Source organism: Protopterus annectens, chromosome 6.part1, assembly GCF_019279795.1.
Source record: "Protopterus annectens isolate FY-2018-M chromosome 6.part1, PAN1.0, whole genome shotgun sequence".
Classification (NCBI taxonomy): domain Eukaryota; kingdom Metazoa; phylum Chordata; order Ceratodontiformes; family Protopteridae; genus Protopterus; species Protopterus annectens.
The window spans coordinates 201,671,269-201,694,261 of record NC_056738.1 but is presented as its reverse complement, the minus strand read 5'-3'; the positions used below and the strand labels follow the sequence as shown (position 1 = coordinate 201,694,261).

At 43.0% G+C, this 22,993-nt stretch overlaps 1 protein-coding gene across 3 annotated transcripts in view; it reads left to right on the top strand.

Annotated features, from left to right (window-relative positions):
- Window positions 1–22,993, top strand: part of LOC122805474 (dapper homolog 2-like) — a 214,486-nt gene that overhangs the window by 176,517 nt on the left and 14,976 nt on the right. For 2 of the 3 annotated variants that reach the window (XM_044075658.1, XM_044075657.1), the window contains exon 2: window positions 8,878–9,229. In XM_044075658.1, coding sequence (XP_043931593.1) covers window positions 8,878–9,229 — 352 coding nt within the window. Of the gene's footprint in view, window positions 1–8,763; window positions 8,784–8,877; window positions 9,230–22,993 lie in introns of those variants that run through there. The other variant, XM_044075659.1, reaches the window with a different exon arrangement.

Genomic DNA, 22,993 nt, shown 5'->3' with positions numbered 1-22,993 from the left:
GGGAGAGATTTGATTTTTGCTTTTGTAGTTTCAATGTGGTAGTGGAAGCAAAGTTTCTGATCTAACCAAGTTCCTTTATCTCTGGAGGTGTTGTTTTCTAGTGGATTTAGATTTTTGTTTAAAAACTGATAGTCACATGGCACAGTGGCAGCTTTGGGTTATATTCCAAGTGCCATTGACTTGGTATTGTTAGCTAAGCTTAGTTTTATCCCCCCATAGATTGTTTTTGATAGAGGGTAAGGGGTTGGGCCTGTAAATAACAACATAAAAATAACAAGTAAGCAGGTAGGCAATTAATAACAATCGGAAAAGGATGGGGCACTATGATAGAGCCTTGAAGGGATGCCTTAACTAAGGGGATCAAGTTTGATGTCGAGGAGCCTATAGTGACTGAGAAGAACTGAAAGTTTTTCTTTAGACTAGAGAGAAACATTATTATTAATGCCAACTGGAGTACAGCATTGAATATTGAAATGTTTTCTAGGCTGTAGTTAAGTATGTGAATACAGTTATTGTATGGTTTTGAAACGTTGTCCATGTTAGATCTTCTATTTTTGTATTATTTCAGATTTTCTGTGCTTAGTCATAAATGTAAGCCATTATTGGTATACTGTACATTGTTACATTATTATATAATCGGGGCTGGGCCTGTAATTGCTAATTGTTCAATCAATAATCTGTGTTCTACTCTGGTAAACAAATTGAAATATTTACATGCATATATGTATGTACAAGGACTACTATATTAAGTAAACATTAGCAAAACGTGGTTGAACTTTGTAAGGGGTTACTGGTCAGTCCTGGAATGTGCAGATGCATTTAAGAATTTTCTGCACAAATTCAGTCCAAATTCGGTCCTCCCCACGCAGGAATGACCGGAGTAAATGTTTTTTGTGTATAGGGACTACATTATTCATCATTGAACATCATGGCTTGAGAAGACTTCTTCCGCTCTGATCAGAAATCATGTCCTAGTTTAATGATATGTTTTATTTTTCCATTAAAATCACTGCCTTTCAACTACATACCAACAAACCAAAACCAAAAAGACCCCTACCTGAAGGTGGTAATTCATGGTGGCAGTCTAGAGACCAGCATTGAATTGCATAACCTGTATGATGGAGAACGTTGACATTTGCCAGACCACTATTTATGGAAGAATTGGAGAGGTTTAGAGAGAGAAAGGGAGAAGGGTAGTCATTGTTTGAATGGTATCGTCTGAGACCTCTTTAGAGGTTAAAGACATTAGGTAAAGGGGGCAAGAGGGAAGAAGGGAAATGGACATGGAAGATAGGACTGGTACATGCTGTGACATCCCCTCCTCTGGGCCAGTAATCATGATGCCTGAATTCTCACCACGGACACCAGTGAGGAATGTTCACTTGGAACAAAAATAGATACATACAGTATTTCCCGATGTATCTCTCTGCATCAGCACAATTTCCCTTAAGAGTACACAGGGAACACATGCAGTCTGGGGGCTGGATTTCCCTCTCCAGGCCCCCATTAAGACTCCCCACTGTCACAGCTCTAGAGCAGAGTCCTCAGCGGAGTGTCCAAGCCAAGTTCTCCATCACACTTTCTGAGAAACCAGTGATCTATGTACCTGCTGCAATTCGCTCACACACACACACTCGGAGATTTGATTTTTACACACACACACACACACACACACACACACACACACACACACACACACACACACACACACACACACACACACACATGCACGCACGCATGCACCCACATATACCTGGGAAAGGCTGGCACAGATTTACTAGCTATGCCCCTCTGCCCAGACAATAAGGTAGTTACTGCCACCAGACACTCCAAAGCCAGCTTCTGTAAGGCTCTTACAAGAGTATCCAATTATAATGAGTGAAATTAATACTAATACAAATGGTAGTGTTTGACCAATGCAGTAAGGCTTTCAGTAGCGGCACCAAATAAGTGTAAGCACTCTCAAAGGTTAAGATATTCTCTAAAGGACCAGCCACAATGAAAAGTTTAAATGTTTAAATATGTTTAATAGTAAATAAAAGAACATGAATATACTAAATATCTATTTACAATAAAAAAGTGTTTTAATCACAGGAAATCTCAAAATAACACAGTTGATTAGTTAAGTACTGTTTTTCTGTATCTGTGTGAATCTAATCTCACTATATATTTTCTTGACTGATCTAAAGAATTACTGTTCCCCGATTACTTACAAAATGAAGTGGATGAGGGATCCTTCTATGTCAGGTTTCAGAAAACAGACTGCTGTGAGACTTCTGTCTCATCTGGTATTAAAATATAATTTTAGTCCTGGATTACAGAATGAGATCACACATATATTTGGTCATCTTACTCTGGTTTCCATGCTACCACCCTTTCCTAGCAACTGAACCAGAATCTAGCATGTATGTGCCATGATACATACACACACAGAGCTTTGCCAAGATCTATTGCAGCTTCTGGAAGTCCTAAAACAATTTCAAACTTCTGCCCTTCCAGAGTAGCAATTAGTTCACCTCCAAAGACAATACCGAAGGCTTCCAAGTACAGACTTTTTTATTGTGGTTGCATTGAGACCTGCGAGATACAGTCTTTATGGCCTAAATTAAGTAATTTAATTTCAGGATATTTTTCTAAAGCTTAACCTCTTCACTTCCAGTTTCTTGTGTTACATTATTAATTTCAGCAGTTATAATAGTCTAACGTGCAATTGTATTTCTTTTCTCTGTCCAGCAGGACCCACTTTTGGTATTTTTTTTTTTTTTTTTTTTTTTTTTTAACAGAAGCAGCTTTACAAATACATTTTCAATGCAAGCAGCTATACAAATCTGTTTGATATGCAAATGAATCCTTTACAAACGCATTCTATGGACATCTACAGGAATGCATGGATCGTGCTATCCCAAATAAAACCAGACTCGCTCCTCCAAAGGCAGGAGACCTGTCTGGTGGACCCCAGCCATAAACAAGCTACACAACAGAAGGAGGAAGCTACTACATGATAGAGCAAAATCCCAAAAAGGGAAGGCATCTCTGATCAGTACTAGCAAGAAACTGCGATCCCTCATAAAATCATCTAAGGCCAGCTTTGAAAGAAAAATTGCACAAGACTCTAAAGATAATCACAAGGCCTTCTTTAGTTATGTCAGGAATCTGGGTGGCAGCTCCCAGATATGCTCTGGGTTAGTGCAAAATGATAAAAAATACACTGAACCCACAGACATTGCCAACATCCTGGCAGACAGGTTCAGTACAAACTCCCCCCCCCCCCCTCAAAAGAGCAAATGTCTATCCCAACAGATTGTAGCCTCCCTGACATCACAGATGCACAAGTGAGAGCTGCCCTCTCCAAAGCAAAAAACACAGCATCAATGGGACTGGACGGTGTCCCTGGCTGTGTCTTACACGAGCTCCAAGAAGAACTGAACCCTCACATAAAGTCACTGTTCAATCTCAGCCTTACTACAGGATATGTACCCAAGGAATGTCATACAGCAACAGTGGTCCCACTCCACAAAGGTGGTGCCACAACGGACCCTGAAAACTATCGCCCTATAAGCATGACTAGCCTGGTCTGCAAAGCTATGGAGCGTATAATCATGGAACTCATAAACAAAGAAATTGGGAACCTCCAAACACTGGATGCTACCCAATTTGGCTTTAAGGGCAGATCTTGCCTCTTGAACCTGGTCGACTTCTTTGAAACGGTCACCAAGGCCATAGATGAAGGGAAGGTAGTCCACACAGCCTACCTGGACCTCACAAAAGCCTTCGACCCAATACCCCACTCGGGCATCATAAATAAGCTCACCAGCTTAAATATCAACCCCTATGTCACAAGGTGGGTTGCAAACTGGCTCAGGGATAGAACCCACATGGTCAGAATTGCAGGTGCCATGTCAGACTCTAAACCAGTTACAAGTGGCGTCCCACAAGGCTCAGTCCTGGGACCTCTCTTGTTCGATATATATTTCTCTGAGGTACAGGCTAGCACGGGAAGACTATGGCTGACCAAGTTCACAGATGACTGCAAACCGAGTGACATAATCAACTCGCCGACTGACACAAGCATCCTCCAAAAGGGTCTCACAGAGACAGATAACTGGTGCCAGAGCCATAGCCTAAAGCTAAATGCCAAAAAGTGCATAGTCATCCCCTTTGAGAAAAACAAAGTGCTCACAAATTACCACATAGGTGGTAATCCATTAAGTACGGAAGAAGTAATTGGGTATTTGGGGACCCAAGTAGATAGCAATCTCTCCTTTTGACAGTCACATTCACATTACCAAAGTGGTTAGAAAGACCTTCTATATAGCCCACCTTATCACGAAAGGGTTCACATCTAGATCAAGAGAGGTCATTGTGCCCCTCTACTCATCAGTCATCAGGCCCATAATTGAATACAATGCCCCATTTGGGATGTACCTTATCCGACACCTGCAGCAACTGGAAAGACCCCAAAAGTACCTCACCAAGAGGATCAAGGGACTCAGATGCCCTAAGCAGTTAGGCTAAAGAAACACCAGCTCTACTTAGTTGCTTACCACCTACTTAGAGGCAATCTGTGCCTGATGTATAAAGCCAAGTCCAAACCAGAATTAATGGACATGCTCCACCTCAGGAAATCCAAATCCCTTAGAGCTACACGCTCCAGGGACTTAAACCTCAGCACAGAAATAAATAGGACATGCTGGCAGGACAGATTCATATCCCAGAGGCTCCCCTCACTCTGGAACAAAATCCCAATCCATGTTAGGCAGAGCCCCTCAATGACCCTCTTCAAGAGAAATCTTTTCGAGTGGATGGGAGATCGTAGGTTTACCCCTGGGATCTCTTATGGTTAAGTTTACTGTGCCTCTGTGTAGTAGGAACACAGGAAAAGGGCTATCTTCTGTGACCTACTATGCAGAGGCGCAGTCAACTAATCTAAAAGGGTGGCGAAAGCGAAACACACTCTGGCTAGGCTTATAAATGCCCTAGGGCAGATAGCCTAGTATCAACCTATGAACCTAATTCTTTACAAAACTCCAGCTAGCTATGCTGGCATATGTTACACATCCACTGCTCTACTTCTCCTGGTATAGCTGACAATACCTCACATTATTACACATGCATAGACCATTCTCTGGAAGGGAGGGGAGAGTGAAAGGAGTGGTTATGAAGTATGGAGAAAAGGGAGATTGGAGAGAGTAATACATTGGGGGGAATTAAAAATTTACAAGGGGGCTTGTAAGGTTTAGTAGGGGATAAGGAAGGAAAGGAACATAGAAATAGCGTGATACAGACTGGCAACTAAGTGCATGAGGAATAAGTTAATTTAACTGAAGTAAAGTGAATTTTAACTGATGCAAGCTGTGCATGTATGAATACTCTGAAAACTGCTCATGTGCTGACCTGCACATGGATGCAACATGCAGTGACTGACAGCTTACAGCACTGCTGCCAGATCAGTTTTTTATAGTTTCTTTACGTGTGTGTGTGTGTGTGTGTGTGTGTGTGTGTGTGTGTGTGTGTGTGTGTGTGTGTGTGTGTGTGACATCTCAGCAGGTTGTTGAACATTTGCTATATAAGGCACCATATCTTAGCATTATATTGTTACTGTCTGTGATGCAAGTGCCCTAATCACATGACTGTCTGGTCATGATTGTTTACGGCTAGTTGTGTAAATATTGTCAGAGCACTGTGAAGTGAAAGGTGTTGCACCACGTAAGTGTTAAGCTGATACATGCATAGATTTGCTGCAGCAGTTCAGCTCTGACCAGTGTATCATAATACAGTATATTAAGACCCTCATAATTCATATCACCATTGCATATATTGTCTTGTGCTTCTATATGATGCAGTGTTTAAGGCTTAATTACTGTTTTTCATGTGACATGCCTTTGTAACAGCCAACAGTAAAGTACATTGATGGTTAGAGATGCAGTTATTTCTCTCATTTCCTGCTAATCTCAAGGCCAAGTATCTCTCACACGTTTTGAATATCTTCTCATTAATGTTGAAGGCTAAGCAGCAGGGTATTGCTGTCTATGGCACTGGGGCTTTTTTGTATATTCTCAGTCATTGTCAGTCCCATCTTGGAATGACCAGAGTGAGTGTGCATAGTGGAATGGGAAAACACTTCTACATCAGTGCTGATCTGCTGAGCAACTCTCTGAACCTGGGGTTACCAGTGCTGCCAGTCAACATGTTACCCGTCCCGTTGGGTTAGTGGATGGAACTACAGCTGAGTCTGAGTGAAGGGGCCAATCTAGCTGAAGTGTTTTGATACTATTAGGCAATTTGTGTTTATATAGTAAGTAGTAAAGAAATAATGTATAAGCCTTAACATTCCTACTTTCCTTATTTTTTTATGCAGTCTGTGAACCCTAAATAATGGAATAACAGAAGTGCATGTGCATGCACATGCACCCATTTTGGTCTATGGTTTCATTCTTGGTGACCTAGCATTATTCCACTCTTCAAACAACTGAACCACAGACAGCTGTAAACATAACCCAGATAGCAATAAATGGCTAAGTGACTGAACCTTATGTTTTTTTGCTTGCATTCATTCATTCATTTTTCATTATCCATGTACCAGTTCTAAGTCACATGGAGCCAGATTGTATCCCAGCAGGCAATGACAAGAACCTGGATCACAACTGGGTAGGATGCTGGTGCATCACAGGACACCTGCAAAGTCATACTTAAGAGCAACTTGGAATGTCGACAGTCGTCCTGCTACATGCTTTTGAGGTATGAGTGGAAATTGGAGACCACAGTGAAATGACTATAGACCCAGGAAGAACATGCAAATCCCTTATAGGGACAATGGCAGTAGTTATTTGTTGAGCCATACATTTCATTGTCCAGTGGACTTTATGTAAATCATGATGTTTGACAGGAGACAAATATTAGAAACATTGTTACTTGCATTAAATGCACTAGAAATTTACAGCATACGTTATTTATGTAGCTAATGGTAAGGCACTGTTAGAGAAGTTACCCCACCCTCAAAAAAAAAGAAATCTGTACAATCGCATGGTTTTTATATTAACCCAAGTGCCTTCCCTTCAGCAGTCTACATTGTAAGCTGCTGAATTAGGGTTTGCAATAAATGACCATTGTTGCATGTAAACTTCCATGCCTGCATCAGTCCTGCATAAAGGATAGAACCTGCAAACTGCTTAATCCTGTGCTGCTGTTGCTGTACACCAGGCCTCCTCCAGGGGAAAGCAGAGCTTGAGTGGGTTGTCCCTTTCCAAGGACAGGGACCAGGTCTCCTCCAGGGGATAGCAGAACTCCAGAGTGGGTTGTCTCTTTTCAAGGACAGGGAAGCCAACATGAACCACTTATTCCCATTTTCCATGGTTAGGGCCACATAACCTGGGTTGTTAAATGATTATACTTTGGGCCACAGAGCCAGGGTATGTGTAACCCCTGACTGTTTCCATTCTATAAAAAGTGCATGGTTTTGTGGTTTTCATACATTTTGTTATTATGCTGATTTATAAGTCTTTATCTTTAAAAAAAGATCAAGTTCGTAGATATCAAGATAAATGTAGAGGAACAGAGCATTAACTAAACTAATGATGCTGGCACATCTTGACCAGAAAAGCATTTTCTTAGTTAATATATTAGTCTTGATAGAAGCTTTTCTGTGACTGTTTGTTTTTTGGTTTCAGTTCAATTTTACAAATGTCAGATAATATCATCAGTATGTGTTTTGTATTTATTGCATTAATGAGGTACATGACTGATCAAAGTGACCTTTTTGTGATATGTTGAGGTAATACAAAATGGCACAAATAATTCAGTACTTGTGTACAGCTGGTACATCCTGGAAAAGAGGCACTTGCTTGCTGTAAAACATTTGGAAGACTGCAATAAATAGAAATAAGGTTTTACATAGACTATTATTCACAGATAATTTCACAAGCAACTTTGCTACTCGGCAAAACAGTTTTGTTGAGTGAGACTATCTTGTTTGGCAAATGTTTTGAACTGGAATGTGGATATATATTCAAGCATTATAACAAAGTCAAGCTAAAAAAAAAGATTCGTACTGTGTCAAGTGGGTACTACGGTGGTGGTGCTGCGGTAGCATTGTCGCCTCACAGTAAGACGTTGTCTTGTTCGATTCTCAGCTAGAGAGTCTTCTGTGTGGAGTGCGTGAATGGGCGTACCTTCGTTGAAGGTTGTGCGTCAGGGCTGGCAACTCGGCACGTAAAAATCTACTGCCAGTCATTAGCGGACTGGAGTTCCACTCTGGCGACCCCTAACCGGGAAAAGCCGAAAGACACAACAACTGTGTCAAGTGGGTATTAAATGTCAGACAACAATATGCTGACAAAAGCTTTTTGTGTGGTATTCGTGAGAGGAGACAGAGAAAGAAAAAGCAATCTTTTTATCACTGATTGTCTGATTTCTATGGTTATACTTGCTGACAATTCTTTGAAGGATTCACTGTGCATTTTTTATTGAATCATGTTGATGACTTGTATCGGTAGAACTCTGCCTAGGGGTCTCATCCCTGCCTGTCCCTTTTGATCAGATGATGCCACTAGTACAAACAGTGAGGCAGCTCTGTTCAGACCATGTGCTTGTTTCTTTTGTTGAAATACAGCTATTGTTAAGAAGGGCGTAGAAGCTGGTAGAGAAATAAACAGCAAGTTAAACTGGTGCTTAAATGTTGTACCCCCTCCCACTGCTTTACAGATTCGCACAGATGTGTGCCTCATTTCACCCAACAGCTGTTAATATTTTTAAGTTGTAGTCCTGTGTGCTTTTTGTAGTCAAATGTAAATGTAATCTTTGTTATGTAATGATGGATAACGAAGTAATGGTTAGTTGTACTGCCAATAATAAACTGTATTCTTTTTTTTTTTCTCATAGGAAATAAACTGTTCACAGAAACTGCAGGATCAGATATTGTGCCCAAAACTTGATCGAAGCAAATCTGAGGATATGCTTGGAAGTAATGAAAAGTCATCCATTTCCTACCATTCCTCTGAGAACCTCAGCACTAAAAGACTTAAAGATGTGTATAGCTCTGTACCGATTTCATGCAAAGGAAGAGAGAACAGGACTCCTTTTCCATTATATGGGAATAATGCACTAGACAATATTTTATGCTCCAGTGCATATGTTTCTAATGAACTTCTGGAATCCAGCACACACGCAGATCATAATGAGAAGCTTGGAGAAACTCTAGATAATATGGATTCTGACTCTAGACCCAGCTCTGGTAACATAATTATTTTCTGTTTATTCTAGATAATTTGGATACACTGTGAATAGAGTGAGATGCATTTCTGTTGGACACACTTTTGGGGTGACATGCCATTAACTATACTTGCTGCTTTTGAAGACTGTGCCTGTACTGTTTTTTTTAGGAGCAACATATGTTTGTTTCTTCAAGGCCATCTCCACTTATCCTTGATAGTTATTAGGGACATGTTGTGTTGTGTCTAACACTTGCATAGGTGCATAGCTAGGTTTGAGACCAACCATATGCCATCATGGGGGATGTGCCTGGTCTTGGGTGTTTAGTCAGAGGGACCTTACTGTATTTAATCAGTGGATTAATGATGCTCTAAGCAGGAAAATTAAGGGTGCTTGGCACTGACTTCGCCTTACCTAGAACAAATTTCTGCATGCACAGAAGACCCACAATCTTTAAGCCAGACATCCTTGCTTGCATCTCTTTTCAGAGACTTGTATGAAAGCTTTTGCCCTCTGACCTGTTGCTGCCCTTCCCCCGTTTAGAGCCCTCTCCGTATCCCCACCTCCCGTGCAGAATTTTCAGGCAGTTACTGCTGCACATCATGACCCGTTTCGGTGTTTGCTAACTGAATGATGCTCAGAAGTGACCCTTTGTTACAAAGTAGTGCAGTGTGGGATTTGAGGGGCCTGCATCAGCTTGACCAGTGCATAGCAATAGAGAACCATAACAGCTCAAACTGAGAGAGACCATTTCTTCTGTATAAAAACTTGTATCACTGCTGCTTTAAGAATCTGGATTTAGCATGAAATAAGTGTTGGGAAGGGTGCATTTGTCAATGAAATGAAATGGAATGGAGTAGGAAGGTACAAGGCAAGCATGGGATGAAATCTGGGAAAATTGGTATGCTTGTAGAAAATAAATACGCTGCAGAACGGTAAAACAGAGTAGCAAAATACAATACAGAAAGTGATTTTTTTTTTTAAACAATGTGCATGTTTAGAATGAAAAGGCAATTCAGCTGTACAGGCCTTGCTACTACCTATTAAGTTTTACCGTAATATTTTAGTGTTAAGCTTTTTTGGTGGACCTGGTATTTAATGCACATTTTTTCCTTTGCTAATTCCAGAGAGGATGGGGGCTTTTCTGTTTCCATTAAATTGGGTACTTCACTGATCCTAAGGGACTTTCCTGCCTCTAGGGAAAGCTCAAGAGAATTTGAGCATAGCATGCAAGACAACACTAGTGTACAACAACAAATAATTTGGTGCAATGTATTTATTTTATTTATTTATGTATGCATTTAGTATTTTATATTTGTAGTCTGGTGGCTGGAATTCTCCATAGATGTTCTTCATTTAACACCTAAGCCTAGAGACAGTTTCAATCACAATAGCTTGGTAACAGAAAATTTGACAGTTTTACCAACCCAGGAAGTAGTTATACGTATGGGTAACAAATAAATAGTTTATACAGTAAATACTTACAAAACAGACATGGACGAAAAATGAAATAGAAGCAAGTTGTTGCTAATTCAGGATCTTTGTGAGAGTAACCATCTAACATAAAGCAGTTTTAATTTCAGTGCAAAAAAATGAACGTGAAAAAACATAAAAAGGGAAAGTAAAGTGATGCTTCTGGAGAAAACTAAGCTCTGCAAAGGAGTGCAGGAAATGCAGCCCAGCAGGGGGTGCCCAGCTATGCGTGTACCATGTATGTATGTGTTTGGGTATTTGTAACAAAAGAGGAAGTAGGCCCAGGGTAGTAAAGAAGTGGGGGAAAACTGTTACAGCTGGTGGAGTATGGAAAGAAGTATAAATTCAAGCAGAAGCATGTAAGGCCAAGTATCCGATTTTTATGTATGCAGCAGTACTGAATGTAGAGTACTGCACATGTGCAAGTAGGAGACCCAGCATTACCCTGGCTGTCGGTGCTGATGACCTGTAATAACAGATGGATCCTTCAGACCTGAGCTTTAGATAGACGCAAAAATTTTGATAGCAAACATTGATCACTTAAGCCCACCTAAATTGCACATTTTTTTTTTTTTTATCAGATATGCTGCGTGTTCTGCTAAGCAGTTTCTTCCCCTCCCCCATGTCCTTGTTAACCTCCTATTTGTCCCATTCATTTGTGAATTCATTCACTTCTTTTGTCCCTGCTCCATTTCAGGAAAGCTGTCAGTAGCCAACTTTTTTTTTCTGACTGCCCATTTCCCTGAACAGTCTGACTTGTAACCTGATGCTGCAGCTTCCTCTTCTCAAAAGTCTGTTTTCCTTTTTTTTGGTAAGTGTTACCCATTTGGGTTTTGTGGATTTTGATAGCATGCATTCTGCAGTTTCTCTGCATGCCATTCTGGCCTTTGAAAGGTCTTGCGTTATTTTCTTCTGGTGTTTGTTGTAGCGTCTGTGATGGCATGTAGTCAGTTTTTGGTGGAGGAAAGTCAATGAGCAAGGTAGGATTGGCTACTTCTAAGGCATTTACATAATCTTAGGAAAAAAGAGATGCTTAATGATTGTAGCTTCAGGATTAATAAAAATTCTGAAGAAGGCTGTCAGTTTTGTCTGTTAAGTGTGAATCATCGGCACAGATTAACTTTACACATCAACCTAGAACTACAACTCTGAGCATTTATCTGCTATGGTTTCAAGCTAAAAGTCAAAGGTACCTGAAATCTTTTTAAAAATAAAACCACCAAAACGGTCTAGATGTTCAGTTGACATTCTTACAAGGAGGGAGGATGGAGAGATGGAGATGTCTTGTCTTGTGTAAGGAGGGACAGACAGGTGGTGACCCCAAGACAACACAAAACATACCAGCCTCCCTCCCGTTGTAAGCGAAAGACAATTGCTATGTCTATGGTAATACTTGCTAAATTGATAGCTAATTAGTTAAATGTTTCGGATTCTAATGTATGAACTGTACATGTACTGTGTTCTTAATTTTAATTGTCTACAGGATGTATACCTTACAAAAAACAAAATGTCAGCTATGTTACATGGCAGTGCAGCAGTGAAAAGCTCAGCCATTTCTGTCAGCCCCCATCAGGCTATTTTGTGGTATAACAAAATCAGCAACAATATAGGGGCATTGTACTGCAGAGAGCATCAACATATGTTGAGAAACATACCAGTTCTTAGTGTGGTTATCTTAATCTTTTTCAGGACAATTTTGTATGACTTTTGATGTATGGACTAACATCCTTTGAACTGCTCCTCCGCTGTCCGTAATATTACAAGATATCCTGAACAGCACAGCCTTATGAATTTAGTGTACCCATAAAGACTTAAGTAAAAAATTGTAGGCATTCATAAGCCTTATAGCTTAAAGACTTGGTATGCCCTAAAGGGGGTATTTGCATATGTCTCATGGGCCTTATTTGCACGTGTCATGGGCCTCCACCTCCACTACAGAAGGTTTAAGGTATTGCACAGTGAAAATTCAAGCTTGGCTGGGTCTTTCTTGCAGTTTTTAACTTTCTATAGAGAGATAATGGCTTCCTGTATTTATTCTGCTGGTGATGTTGCTTTTTCATGTTTCACAAGATTTCTGTGGTATTGTGCTCCCCATTCATGGGTTTTGTTTCCCCAAATGCATTTTATTTTACCTTATTTGCTTACATTGGAATTTAGCTGCCAGGTTTTAAGTGTTACTCTAAAGTTGCCAATTTTTTTTCATCTTTATCCTTTTTCTTACACACCTGTTGAACTTATGTTGTCAACAGAAAAACAATTTTTTTCTTCGCAGGCATTCTGCAAGGCTGCTTATAAAACTTATTAAATGGAGCAAAAGACCAGCCCAAGTGCTGACATATAATACCTCACTTTTCACATTAGAACCTTTTGATTCGCACTACTTCTGTATGGCTTGGAGTAAGTAATTTAACTGAATTAGAACTCTTAGGTCATTCTTGAAGAATGTGAGTGAGCCTTGCTCGATTACGACCGTGTAAATAAATAGTGTCAGGTCAATACTTGGTGAAGGGCTAATTGTAGTGCGTTTAAAGCATAGCATAGTATTTTAAGATAACATGATAACACAGCACTTAAAATCAGCCATTATGATGGCAATAATAATAAGAATGTGTAATTCATACAGCATTGGGTGTTTAAATAGCAAGCAGAATGGATGACTCACTAAGAAAACAGATAAGCTCATGGTAGATGGAAGATCTGAAGTACTGATACAGTAAAAACTGCACTCTGGAAACCGTAATAGTGTTGTTTGGGTGAACAGCAGCACGCTGTCTTTGTCGAAAACACTGAAGGTTTGGGAGCATCTGCAGTTGTGAAACAGGTGCTTGGAGAAAGTTTTAGTAATGTTTTATAGGTGTAAAGTTAGAAATAAATGTGCACGCACACACACACACACATACATACATATATATATATATATATATATATATATATATATATATATATATATATATAAAATGTGTGTGTGTTATAGAGTCTATATTGGTCCCAGTAGAGCTCTTTTGAGTGTGTACCTTTAACCCCTAGTGGGCGTGGCTTCAGTATTTAAAAATTTAAGTTATCACCTTACATTTTTAACAAATACCCATTGACAGAGGTCATATATCAATACAATTGTGTTTGCTATCATGTATGCTTCAAGATAAAATTTTCCAATACCTTGTATGTAACATGGTTTTGGAATTATTAATGCAAATATGAACAGGCAATATTTGACGCCTAGAGGAGCAGTAGGGTGTAACTGCAGAAACGCCTGGAGACGTCACTCGGCTGTAATGAGTCAAACTTGATTGAACACCGATATCCTGAACTGCAAAATGCCAAAACCACCAGGTTTCATCACATTCACAAAAACCCTTAAAGTGAAAAAATGACAAAACAGTGATTTTTGTAGGTAGGCAAGCCTCTATGCCAAATCTGAGATCACACAGCAGTGGTGAAGAGATGAAATTACTTTTCCCCACTGAGTCACTGTCTTAGCAAACCACTCTCATTTGGTCAGTGTAAGTGAATGGCCCACATCCACTTGGGTATCCAAACCTGGGTAGGTTTTAATGGTTGTGCTACTAACACCATGAGCCTGAGTACTGATAGATACCTGTGTTGGACTTCTGCAGATTTACCATTGTTTGACAGATGTGTGGTTTCTTTTGATATCAACCATATCTGTCAACATAATAGTCAGATGGGACTTTGATTTAACAGTTTTTGCTGCAGTAATGAGATCATTTCTGTGTTAATCACCCTACATGTCACTACTTTGTCAGTGCTGGTGAATAAATAGGTTACCTGCTGGTGCCAAAGGTGAGTTTGCAACTTGCTAGACCACTGATGATGATAAAATGAATGGTCAGTATCTTCTAGACTAGAGCATGTCTGCTAGAGCTTTTATCTGCACATCACTTGTGTCTTATTTCTCAACCCAGAGTTCAGTCATTGAGTGATTTGTTTTTGATGCAGTTTGGATCATACCCTTATGCTATACTTGGATGTAATTTTCATAAATATTCAGACCTGTAAATAAAATGTGAAATGGCTGATCTTCATTAATTCCGCTCTTGATTCTTGTACCTGTGGTTTTTTTATATAGCTGTTTCTCTTTAGATCATGGCAACATTCAAGAAGTTATTTTATAGTCTGACATAGATCCATTGAAGTCCCAAGGACTTCTAGGTTTCCCATTCCTGTTATATGTGGCATATAAAGCGTTTGCTTTTTACTTTATCTTACGTTTATTTTGCTAAGGTCAAGTAGTCTGCTGGATTCTTCCTTATAGTAATTATTCTAACTGTTTCTGAAGATTCTTCCTCATAGTTTATCACTTCCAGCTGTCAGCTCTGTCTATTGTTCTGGCCATATTTTCATATCCTTCAAACGGCACTTGGCCCACTTTCCACTCATCCATCAACAGCCTTGTTAATGCCTTCTAACTGTGTGATCACATTGCCTCATGAAACAATGACTGGCTTCTTACATGGATATTGTCATTTGTTCCTTTCTGATTACTAGTGTCATGTGGGAGATGTTTGTGTATAGAGGGTTTGGGTGCAGTGGCTAGAATTTTTAGGCTCTCGTTTAGATTTTTTTTTCCACTGCCTAGTGTGTAACTTGAATTCCTAGAATAAGGGATCTGAAGTAGTTAACTTCATTTGATCAGCAACCTGTGGGTTACAGATCTAACATGGATCTGAGCCGGCAGCATACCAAGCAAAAAAAATCAGAGCTCCAAGCTCCTTCCCCTTACCCATGCCACACTGCAGCCTCCTTCCAGTCCTCGGATCTTGTTTGCCGCGGCTTTGCCAAGCACGGGATTCTTACAGCTCCAGGCAAGTTTAGCAATTTTTTTCTTCAAACTTCTTTTGGTCTTCTTTACTTGGCGTGTGAGTGTATTTTAATACCTTTCTATGGGTTTTCCTTCTACCTAGCCTTTATTTCCCCTTTACCTTTGGTAGTTTCTCATCCCTTTGTAGGCCTCTATTTTTTCCCTCTTTCAGGTGCGCATGTGTGGCTGTTTATGTGCCTTTGGTATGGCTGAAAGCCACAAATTGACCTTTTCTAAATGCTCTGAGTGTGGCCATAAACTGTCGCCAGCAGATGGTCACACTCAGTGTGTGATTTGCTTGGGGGTTACGCATCTTTCCTCGGGCTGCCAGATTTGTGCGGCCTTTAACCCTTGAGCCTTAAGGGATAGGAAGAACCAGCTGATTCTGGCGGGTCTTCTACCCGCAGAATCAGCTTCTCTTTCCCTCTCGGTAGTGACAGCCGCGGCTGCCCAGCCAACTGGCCCTCTTCCCTTGTCTGGAACTCACCCTCCCACCTTGTCTCAGGGAGAACAAGAGGCCATGAAAGATAAAAAAGAGAGAAGGGAGAGAGAGAGAAAAAGAGCGAGAAAAAGGCCACAAGCGGCAGGCCGAATTGGACCCCTTGGCCCCTCCCGCGAAGGTGGTCTCTTCTCCACTGAGTGTCCAAGCCTTCCTCCCCACGGCTCCGTTCGCCACGTTTCACCCCAGAGCCGGAGGAGGAGACCCAACCAGCATCGAGGTCGTAATCGCTTTGGCGGCTTCCTCCAGGTCTAATCGAAGCATTTCGGAGGCAGATATGGACCGAATGATGAGTCTGTTTGCAAACTCAGCTGCAGATGGGAGTGTTGCTGCCTCACTACCCCTCTGGGGGGGGGGGGGGTTCAGCTCCACTGTTCACCTTGATAGCTCCTTCTCCGATCCACCACCGGATTTCGGAGTCTTCGGATCCGAAGAGCCCCGGAGCCAGGGGGTCGGCACCGATGATTATTACTACCTCGACGCCGGCCCTCAAGCTCATCAGATCCGCTTTTGGATCCAAGCTCTCTGAACCAAGAGCTGAGCGTCGGATCCGAGGGAGTGAGTGTGTCTTTGACTCCTTTGCAGTTGGAGCACACAGTCCTCTTGGGTCCGATCGCTTCGGCACCAATCCCCTCGTCGGATCTGAGGGCCCCGGCCACCTGTCTTAGAGAGGCCGGTTCCCCTTCGGCGTTCGTGGTGGAGAGGGTACCCTCTGGAGGATCGAGACCCCTCACTCTTTCCTCAGGGTCCACCCCCACTCCCTCGCAGCTCAGTTTGTTCTCCATCATCCAGTCCCCCCAGTGACAGCCTGTCATTGACACCCCAGCCAGTTCCCTTGGAGGAGCATGAATCCGTGGGTGAGCCCCCCTCAGACAGTCCCCCCGAGGAGGTCCCTCACAGATGCCTGTGCAAAAGGAGGCACTTGGACTCCCCCCCGAGTCCCTCACCGAGGATGCCAATTTGGAGGAAGGGGAGGTTTCCCCCAAATCACCCCCCCCCGATGATGTGTCCTTTGGAGATATTCTGTAAATACTCCACCAAAGGGGGGGTGGTCCACCCAGAAACCCTCCTCGGACAAGTCGGTATTCCTGGAAGTGTTCAACACAGGTCCATCTACCTCTTGGGTATGCCCCCCTGGCCGACCCGATTACCACCAGGGCATGGAAGGAGCCAGACACTGTAGAGCCGATACCTAGAAGGCCCAATAAGGTTCTCAGTCCCCCTACAGAAAGAGCTTCATGGAGCAAAGGTTCCCCGGTTGATGCCATGGTGGTGGCTGCGGCAGCCACCAAAAAGGAACTCTCCCAGGAATGTTCTACGATCCATCCCCCTGACAATGAGTCTCGGGCAATGGACCGTATTGGAAAGCGGACTTTTGCTTCAGCTACCTTTTCTATAAGGGCGCTGAATTACTTGGCCCATGTAATCAGACTGCAGCGGGACCTGGTCAAGGAGGACGCTGAGTCACCTCCAGAGTCCATGTCTGCCGAGGATAAACGGACTTTCTCGGCTCGTATGGCCACTCTCAAGTCATTGTCCAATACTTCTATGCAGCTACTTTCCCATGCCACGGAAGGAGCCGCTAGAGCTAGTGGGTCTGCTATCGCCTTAAGGCATCATGCCTGGCTTCGACTTTGTGATTTCTCAGAACCCTTCATGGCATCCTTCGCGAATGCACCCTTTGATGGGTCAACCCTCTTCGGGAAGACTGTCCACGAGATGCTGGTCCAGAGCAAGAAAGACGGGAAAACGCTGTCATCCTTCAGAATATGCTTTTCTACCCCTCAAAGGTCCTTCTCTAGGAACCAGCGAGGGCAGAAGATGATGTGGTTCCAGAAATCTCAGCAGGCCCGGAATGCTCAGGACTCCTTCTCCCCCAGAAGCAGAGGGGGACAAGGTGGACGCCGGTCCAGAGGCAGAGGGGGACCAAAGAACTTCGAGTCACGGGAACCCTTTTCCAACCGACCCGTGCAACAGCCCTGAGGGGTTGCCCGATTGCTCCTCTCTGGAGACAGTCAGGGGGGGGGCATTTTTCGAGGCACCTGGCTCAATGGGAGTCCATCACAACAGATCGCTGGGTGCTTCAGATAATATCCAGAGGCTATTCAATCCCCTTCATCAACAAGCGCCCTTACTCAAGACGTCTCCCAGATGTCCCACCCACTCAAAGAGAGGCTGCGGCTTTGGAAATAAAAAAGCTGTTAGAAAAAAGAGCCATCCAGCATGTGCTCCCAGACCAGTCCAGATCAGGCATCTACTCCAGGTTATTTCTGGTGCTAAAATAGATGGGGGACTTGAGACTGATTCTCGACCTGTCAACAATGAACCTTTTCATTGCCAAAGAGAAATTCTGGATGGTCACAATTCAATCCATCCTGCCCCTCTTGCAGGAGGAGTGGATGTGCTCCATAGACCTCAAGGATGCGTACTACCATATTCACATGGAAAGATTGTCCAGGAGGTTGCTCTGCTTTCGGCTAGGAGCCAGTCCTTACCAGTTCAGGGTCCTATCCTTTGGTCTCATCACAGCCCCAGGGTGCTCACCAAGGTCATGGCAGTTGTAGTGGCCCACCTGAGGCTCCAGGGCATACAGGTCTTCCCGGACCTAGACAACTGGCTCCTCACCACCCCCACCAGGCATCTACTTTCTCTAGCCAGGGATTTCTTCCTCTGGATGTCACCCCGGTTGGGGATGACCATAAATGTCAAGAAGTCCTTCCTCCAGCCTGTTCAAGTGTTAGATTTCATAGGGGCCAGGATAGATACCCTCCAGGCCAGGGCCTTCCTAACATCAGACAGACTTCACAGCATGACTCTGCATGTGATAGCCCTCTTTCAATCCCCTGCACCCCCAGCAGAATTAGTCCTGAGAGCTTTGGGGTCCATGGCAGCAGCGATCAATCTGATTCCTTACGCTCGTCTGAACATGAGGGTTCTACAGTGGACGTTGCAGGTCCAGTGGTCAATTCTACACCACCCTCTAGACTTCCCAATTCCCCTCAGCAGGGTTTGCAGGAACTCCCTCATGTGGTGGCTTCAATCCCGAGCCCTTCAAGAAGGACGACCTTTTGTTATGTCACCACCCCAGGCCACAGTGACCATGGACGCCTCCTGCCTAGGGTGGGAGGGGGGGCATTGTGCAGGCAGGACTGTCCAAGGCACGTGGACTCAGACCAAGGCCGTACTGCATATAAGTGTCCTGGAGATGAGGGCGGTCCTTTTGGCGTTGCAGGCCCTCCATGCCTTTCTTTCTCCAGGGACTATTGCTGTCCAGTCTGACAATATGTCAGTGGTCTGGTATATCAACAAACAGGGGGAACCAGGTCTTACCCCCCTTTGCTGAGAAGCCATGAGAGTTTGGGAATGGGTGATCTCCACCAACTGCTTCCTGTTAGCAACGCACATTTCCGGGTCGGTCCAACATACTGGCGGACAAATTGAGCAGAACTATCGTCTCTCCTTACGAGTGGTCTCTGAATCCTTGTGTAGCAGAACAGATCTTCCTCAAGTGGGGTCAGCCTTGCTGCGATCTCTTCGCATTGCCTTCCAATGCAAAGTGCAGCGAGTTTTTTGCTTTAATTCCCCCTATGGGAGAAGCCTAAAGAGACTGTCTAGTCCATGCTTGGCCGCCTGGTCTTCTTTATGCGTATCCTCCACTTCCGCTTATGACAAAATTTCTACAGAAAGCTCGCCAGATGGGGAGCAAGATTATCCTCATAGCCCCATTCTGGCCTCATCAAGTCTGGTTCCCCTGCCTGCAGTCTCATCTCATAGCTCCACTCTGGATCTTGGATCCCATTCTGGATCTGATTTCTCATCCCTCGGGAATGGCTCCTCCAAACCTGGATGGTCTCAAGCTCTCAGCTTGGCTGATCCAGTTCCCAGGACTCCCGGTATCTCTTCCCGAGTCAAGTCTATCCTGGTGGCGACACACAAACCCTCTACCAGGAAGATTTACAATAGCAAATGGAAACGTTTTTCAATTTGGGCTTCACAAAAGAACTTGGATCCTTTCACCGCTCCTGCTTCAGCGGTACTGGAATTCTTGTCTCGTATTTTTCAGCAAGGGGCCAACTCATCTACTGTGAAGGTTCAGCTGGCTGCCATTTCCCATTTTCATATTGGGGACAACTTTGGTTCCCTCGCTGCTGCCAGAGTTTGTAAGACCTTTCTAAAAGGCACCTTTCTTTTGAGACCCCCTGTTAGAAATTCATCTCCGCCTTGGGATCTGACCTTAGCTCTTCAGGCGTTAGTTGCGCCTCCCTTTGAACCCGCAGCTTCCATTGATCTGAAGTTCTTGTCATGGAAGACGGCTTTTTTGGTAGCAATTACTTAAGCCAGGAGAGTGTCGGAGCTTCAGGCTCTCTGTATCAAACCTCCATGCCTTGTGTTTCATAAGGATAGAGTATCTTTCAGGACTAATCCCTCCTTTCTCCCAAAAGTTGCTTCCGAGATGAACATTAATCAGTCTGTTAATTTGCCTTTTTCCCTAATTTCCAGAATAAAGGAGAATATAAACTTCATTTGCTGGATGTTCACAGACAGTTATGTTTTTATTTGCACAGGACGGCTGTCTTTCGTAAATCTGATCAACCGTTTGTCTCCTTTGCCAAGCCTTTTCTACGGAAACCAGTTTCAAAGGTTACTCTCGTCAGGTGGATTTCGAGTTGTATCTTACGATTATACAGAGAATCTGGCTTACCAGAACCAATGGGAGTTCATGCTCATTGCATTCTATGGCAATGTCTGCTGCATTCTGGTGTAGTTTCCCTGGATGACATTTGTTCAGTGGCTACCTGGGCGTCCTCTCACACCTTTATCTCTCATTATAAACTGGATTTGGTGTCTAGGGGAAGGGCTGCCTTTGGCTCTGCAGTGCTCCGGAATATCCTTCCTTAAGGGCCTCCCAAGATTCGGGTAGCTGGGGACTCTGTCCCACAGGTTGCTGATCAAATGAAGTTGACTACTTCAGATAAGTTATGTACTCACCATAACGTTCCATCTGAGTAGGTAAACTTCATTTGTCAATAACCGTCCCTCCCTCCTTCCCCCTGACCTTCATGGTTATTTAGCTGAGCTTGAGGTTTGGACTTATGAGCTTTACTTTGTCCTTGAATCAGGTGTCTCGGGTTGTAAGTTATTTTGTTATTATGTGCAGGTGGCAAATGTGATCTGAGGATTGGAAGGAGGTTGCAGTGTAGTATGGTTAAGGGAGAGTGGCTTGGAGCTCAGATTTTTTTGCTTGGTATGCTGCTGGCTTGGATCCGTGTCAGATCCGTAACCCACAGGTTGCTGACAAATGAAGTTTACCTACTCTGATGGAACGTTATAGTGAGTACATAACCTTTTTTTTTCCAAGCATTTCCTCCCAAATAGTACAAGTCAGTGACAGAACTGTGTAACCCAAGTTATTGTACTGAAACGGGGTTACATATCCTCTGATTATGGTGATGAAGCAGGCATATTTTTCAGGGCTGTCTTTGATATTCAGTTCATCAAAGTACACAGCCTGCAACAGTATAACCCACTGAACCCTTGTCCCTGTTTTACTACATTACCCTTTTTCTTTTCATTTCACTTGTTTGGTCCATTTCAATGGGTAAAAAAGGACATTCTGTGTTGTACCGAAGCAACTGCTGCTCCTGTTAACTATCTTTGGAATCTAGAAAGGCCAGATTCCATCTTGACATTCACAAGTCTTGTTAACTAGTAGTCCATTATGAAAAGTATTGGAAAGAGAAGAATAAAACAATGTCTGATAAAGAAGAGGTCCATCTGAATAACTGTTAGAGCTTGAGTCAGCACAATGACAGCTTGTTCAGTAGTTTTCTCAAGCAGTTAATCCATCCTCTAATGCCCATGCCTCTCATTTGTTTGCAGTTCATTCCTGCAGTGAAAGCTCAAACAAGCCAAAGTGGCCTCAAGATACAAACTTTTTTTATGGGTTTATTTTAAGACTATGATCAGACCTAGTCAGCACGCGGATATATTTGAGCTCTAAGAGCAGACCCAGGCTCAGACCTAGTCAGCACATGGATATATTTGAGGTCTAAGAGCAGACCCAGTCACAACATGGTCAATTTTACTGCAGTGTAAACATCAGGGTAGTTATCAGTGGAAATTGGTGAATCTCATTTTGTGGTTCTAGTGCATTATGTGCTCCTAACTACATCTGTAATCTGTTGTGTACTGACAGGGAGTAAAGTTTGAATGGTAATATACTCTCCAAGCAGCAGAAACTTCGTGGAGGTAAAATCATGATCTTCAAATTAATTTTAGCTAACCATTAAGTAAGTGTTCTTATTAAACTGTAAGCTGATATAGTGGATGTTCTTCGTGTTTCACTGTTGCAGTCATCACATTTGGGTTATCTGCCTGCAGGTAGCCCTCAGCCAGCCTGCATACCAGAGTCTTGGGATTTCTGCGTCGGATGCTGTCATTTCTTCCGTGACGTCAGGGGTATAAAACATGCAGCCGATGCCATTACATCAGTCTTTCTTGCTGTGCAGTGCCTGAAGCAGATGGAGTTTGCAAGTGTTGGTCGGCTGACTCCTGAAATTTTCGTTTTCGAGTTTCAGACCTAAAGTCTTCTAAAAGATGAGCACCCCATTGGGGATCCTTTTCTTCTTGCTCTAACTGATGTCAGAAAAATTTAATAATCGTCTTGCCTGTGGAAAGCAAATACCTCCTAGAGATTTTTATTCTTACTGCGTCACTTGTTTAGGCCCAGACCACGACATCCCTCACTGACAGTTTTGTGCCTTGTTCAACGCCCAAAATATTCATAGTCTGGCAATTTTTGTAGCCAAATACTTTTGCTCTCGATCTCCGTACTCCCGAAATGGAGTCAGTAAGCCATCCGACTACCGATCTTCTGAAAAAACGTAAGGATAAAGACAGACAGACCGCATAGGTCCAAAACTGCTAACGATGCTACCATTAAGCTAGCTGCTAGTTCGCATAGGTCCAAAACTACCGACGATGCTACCGTT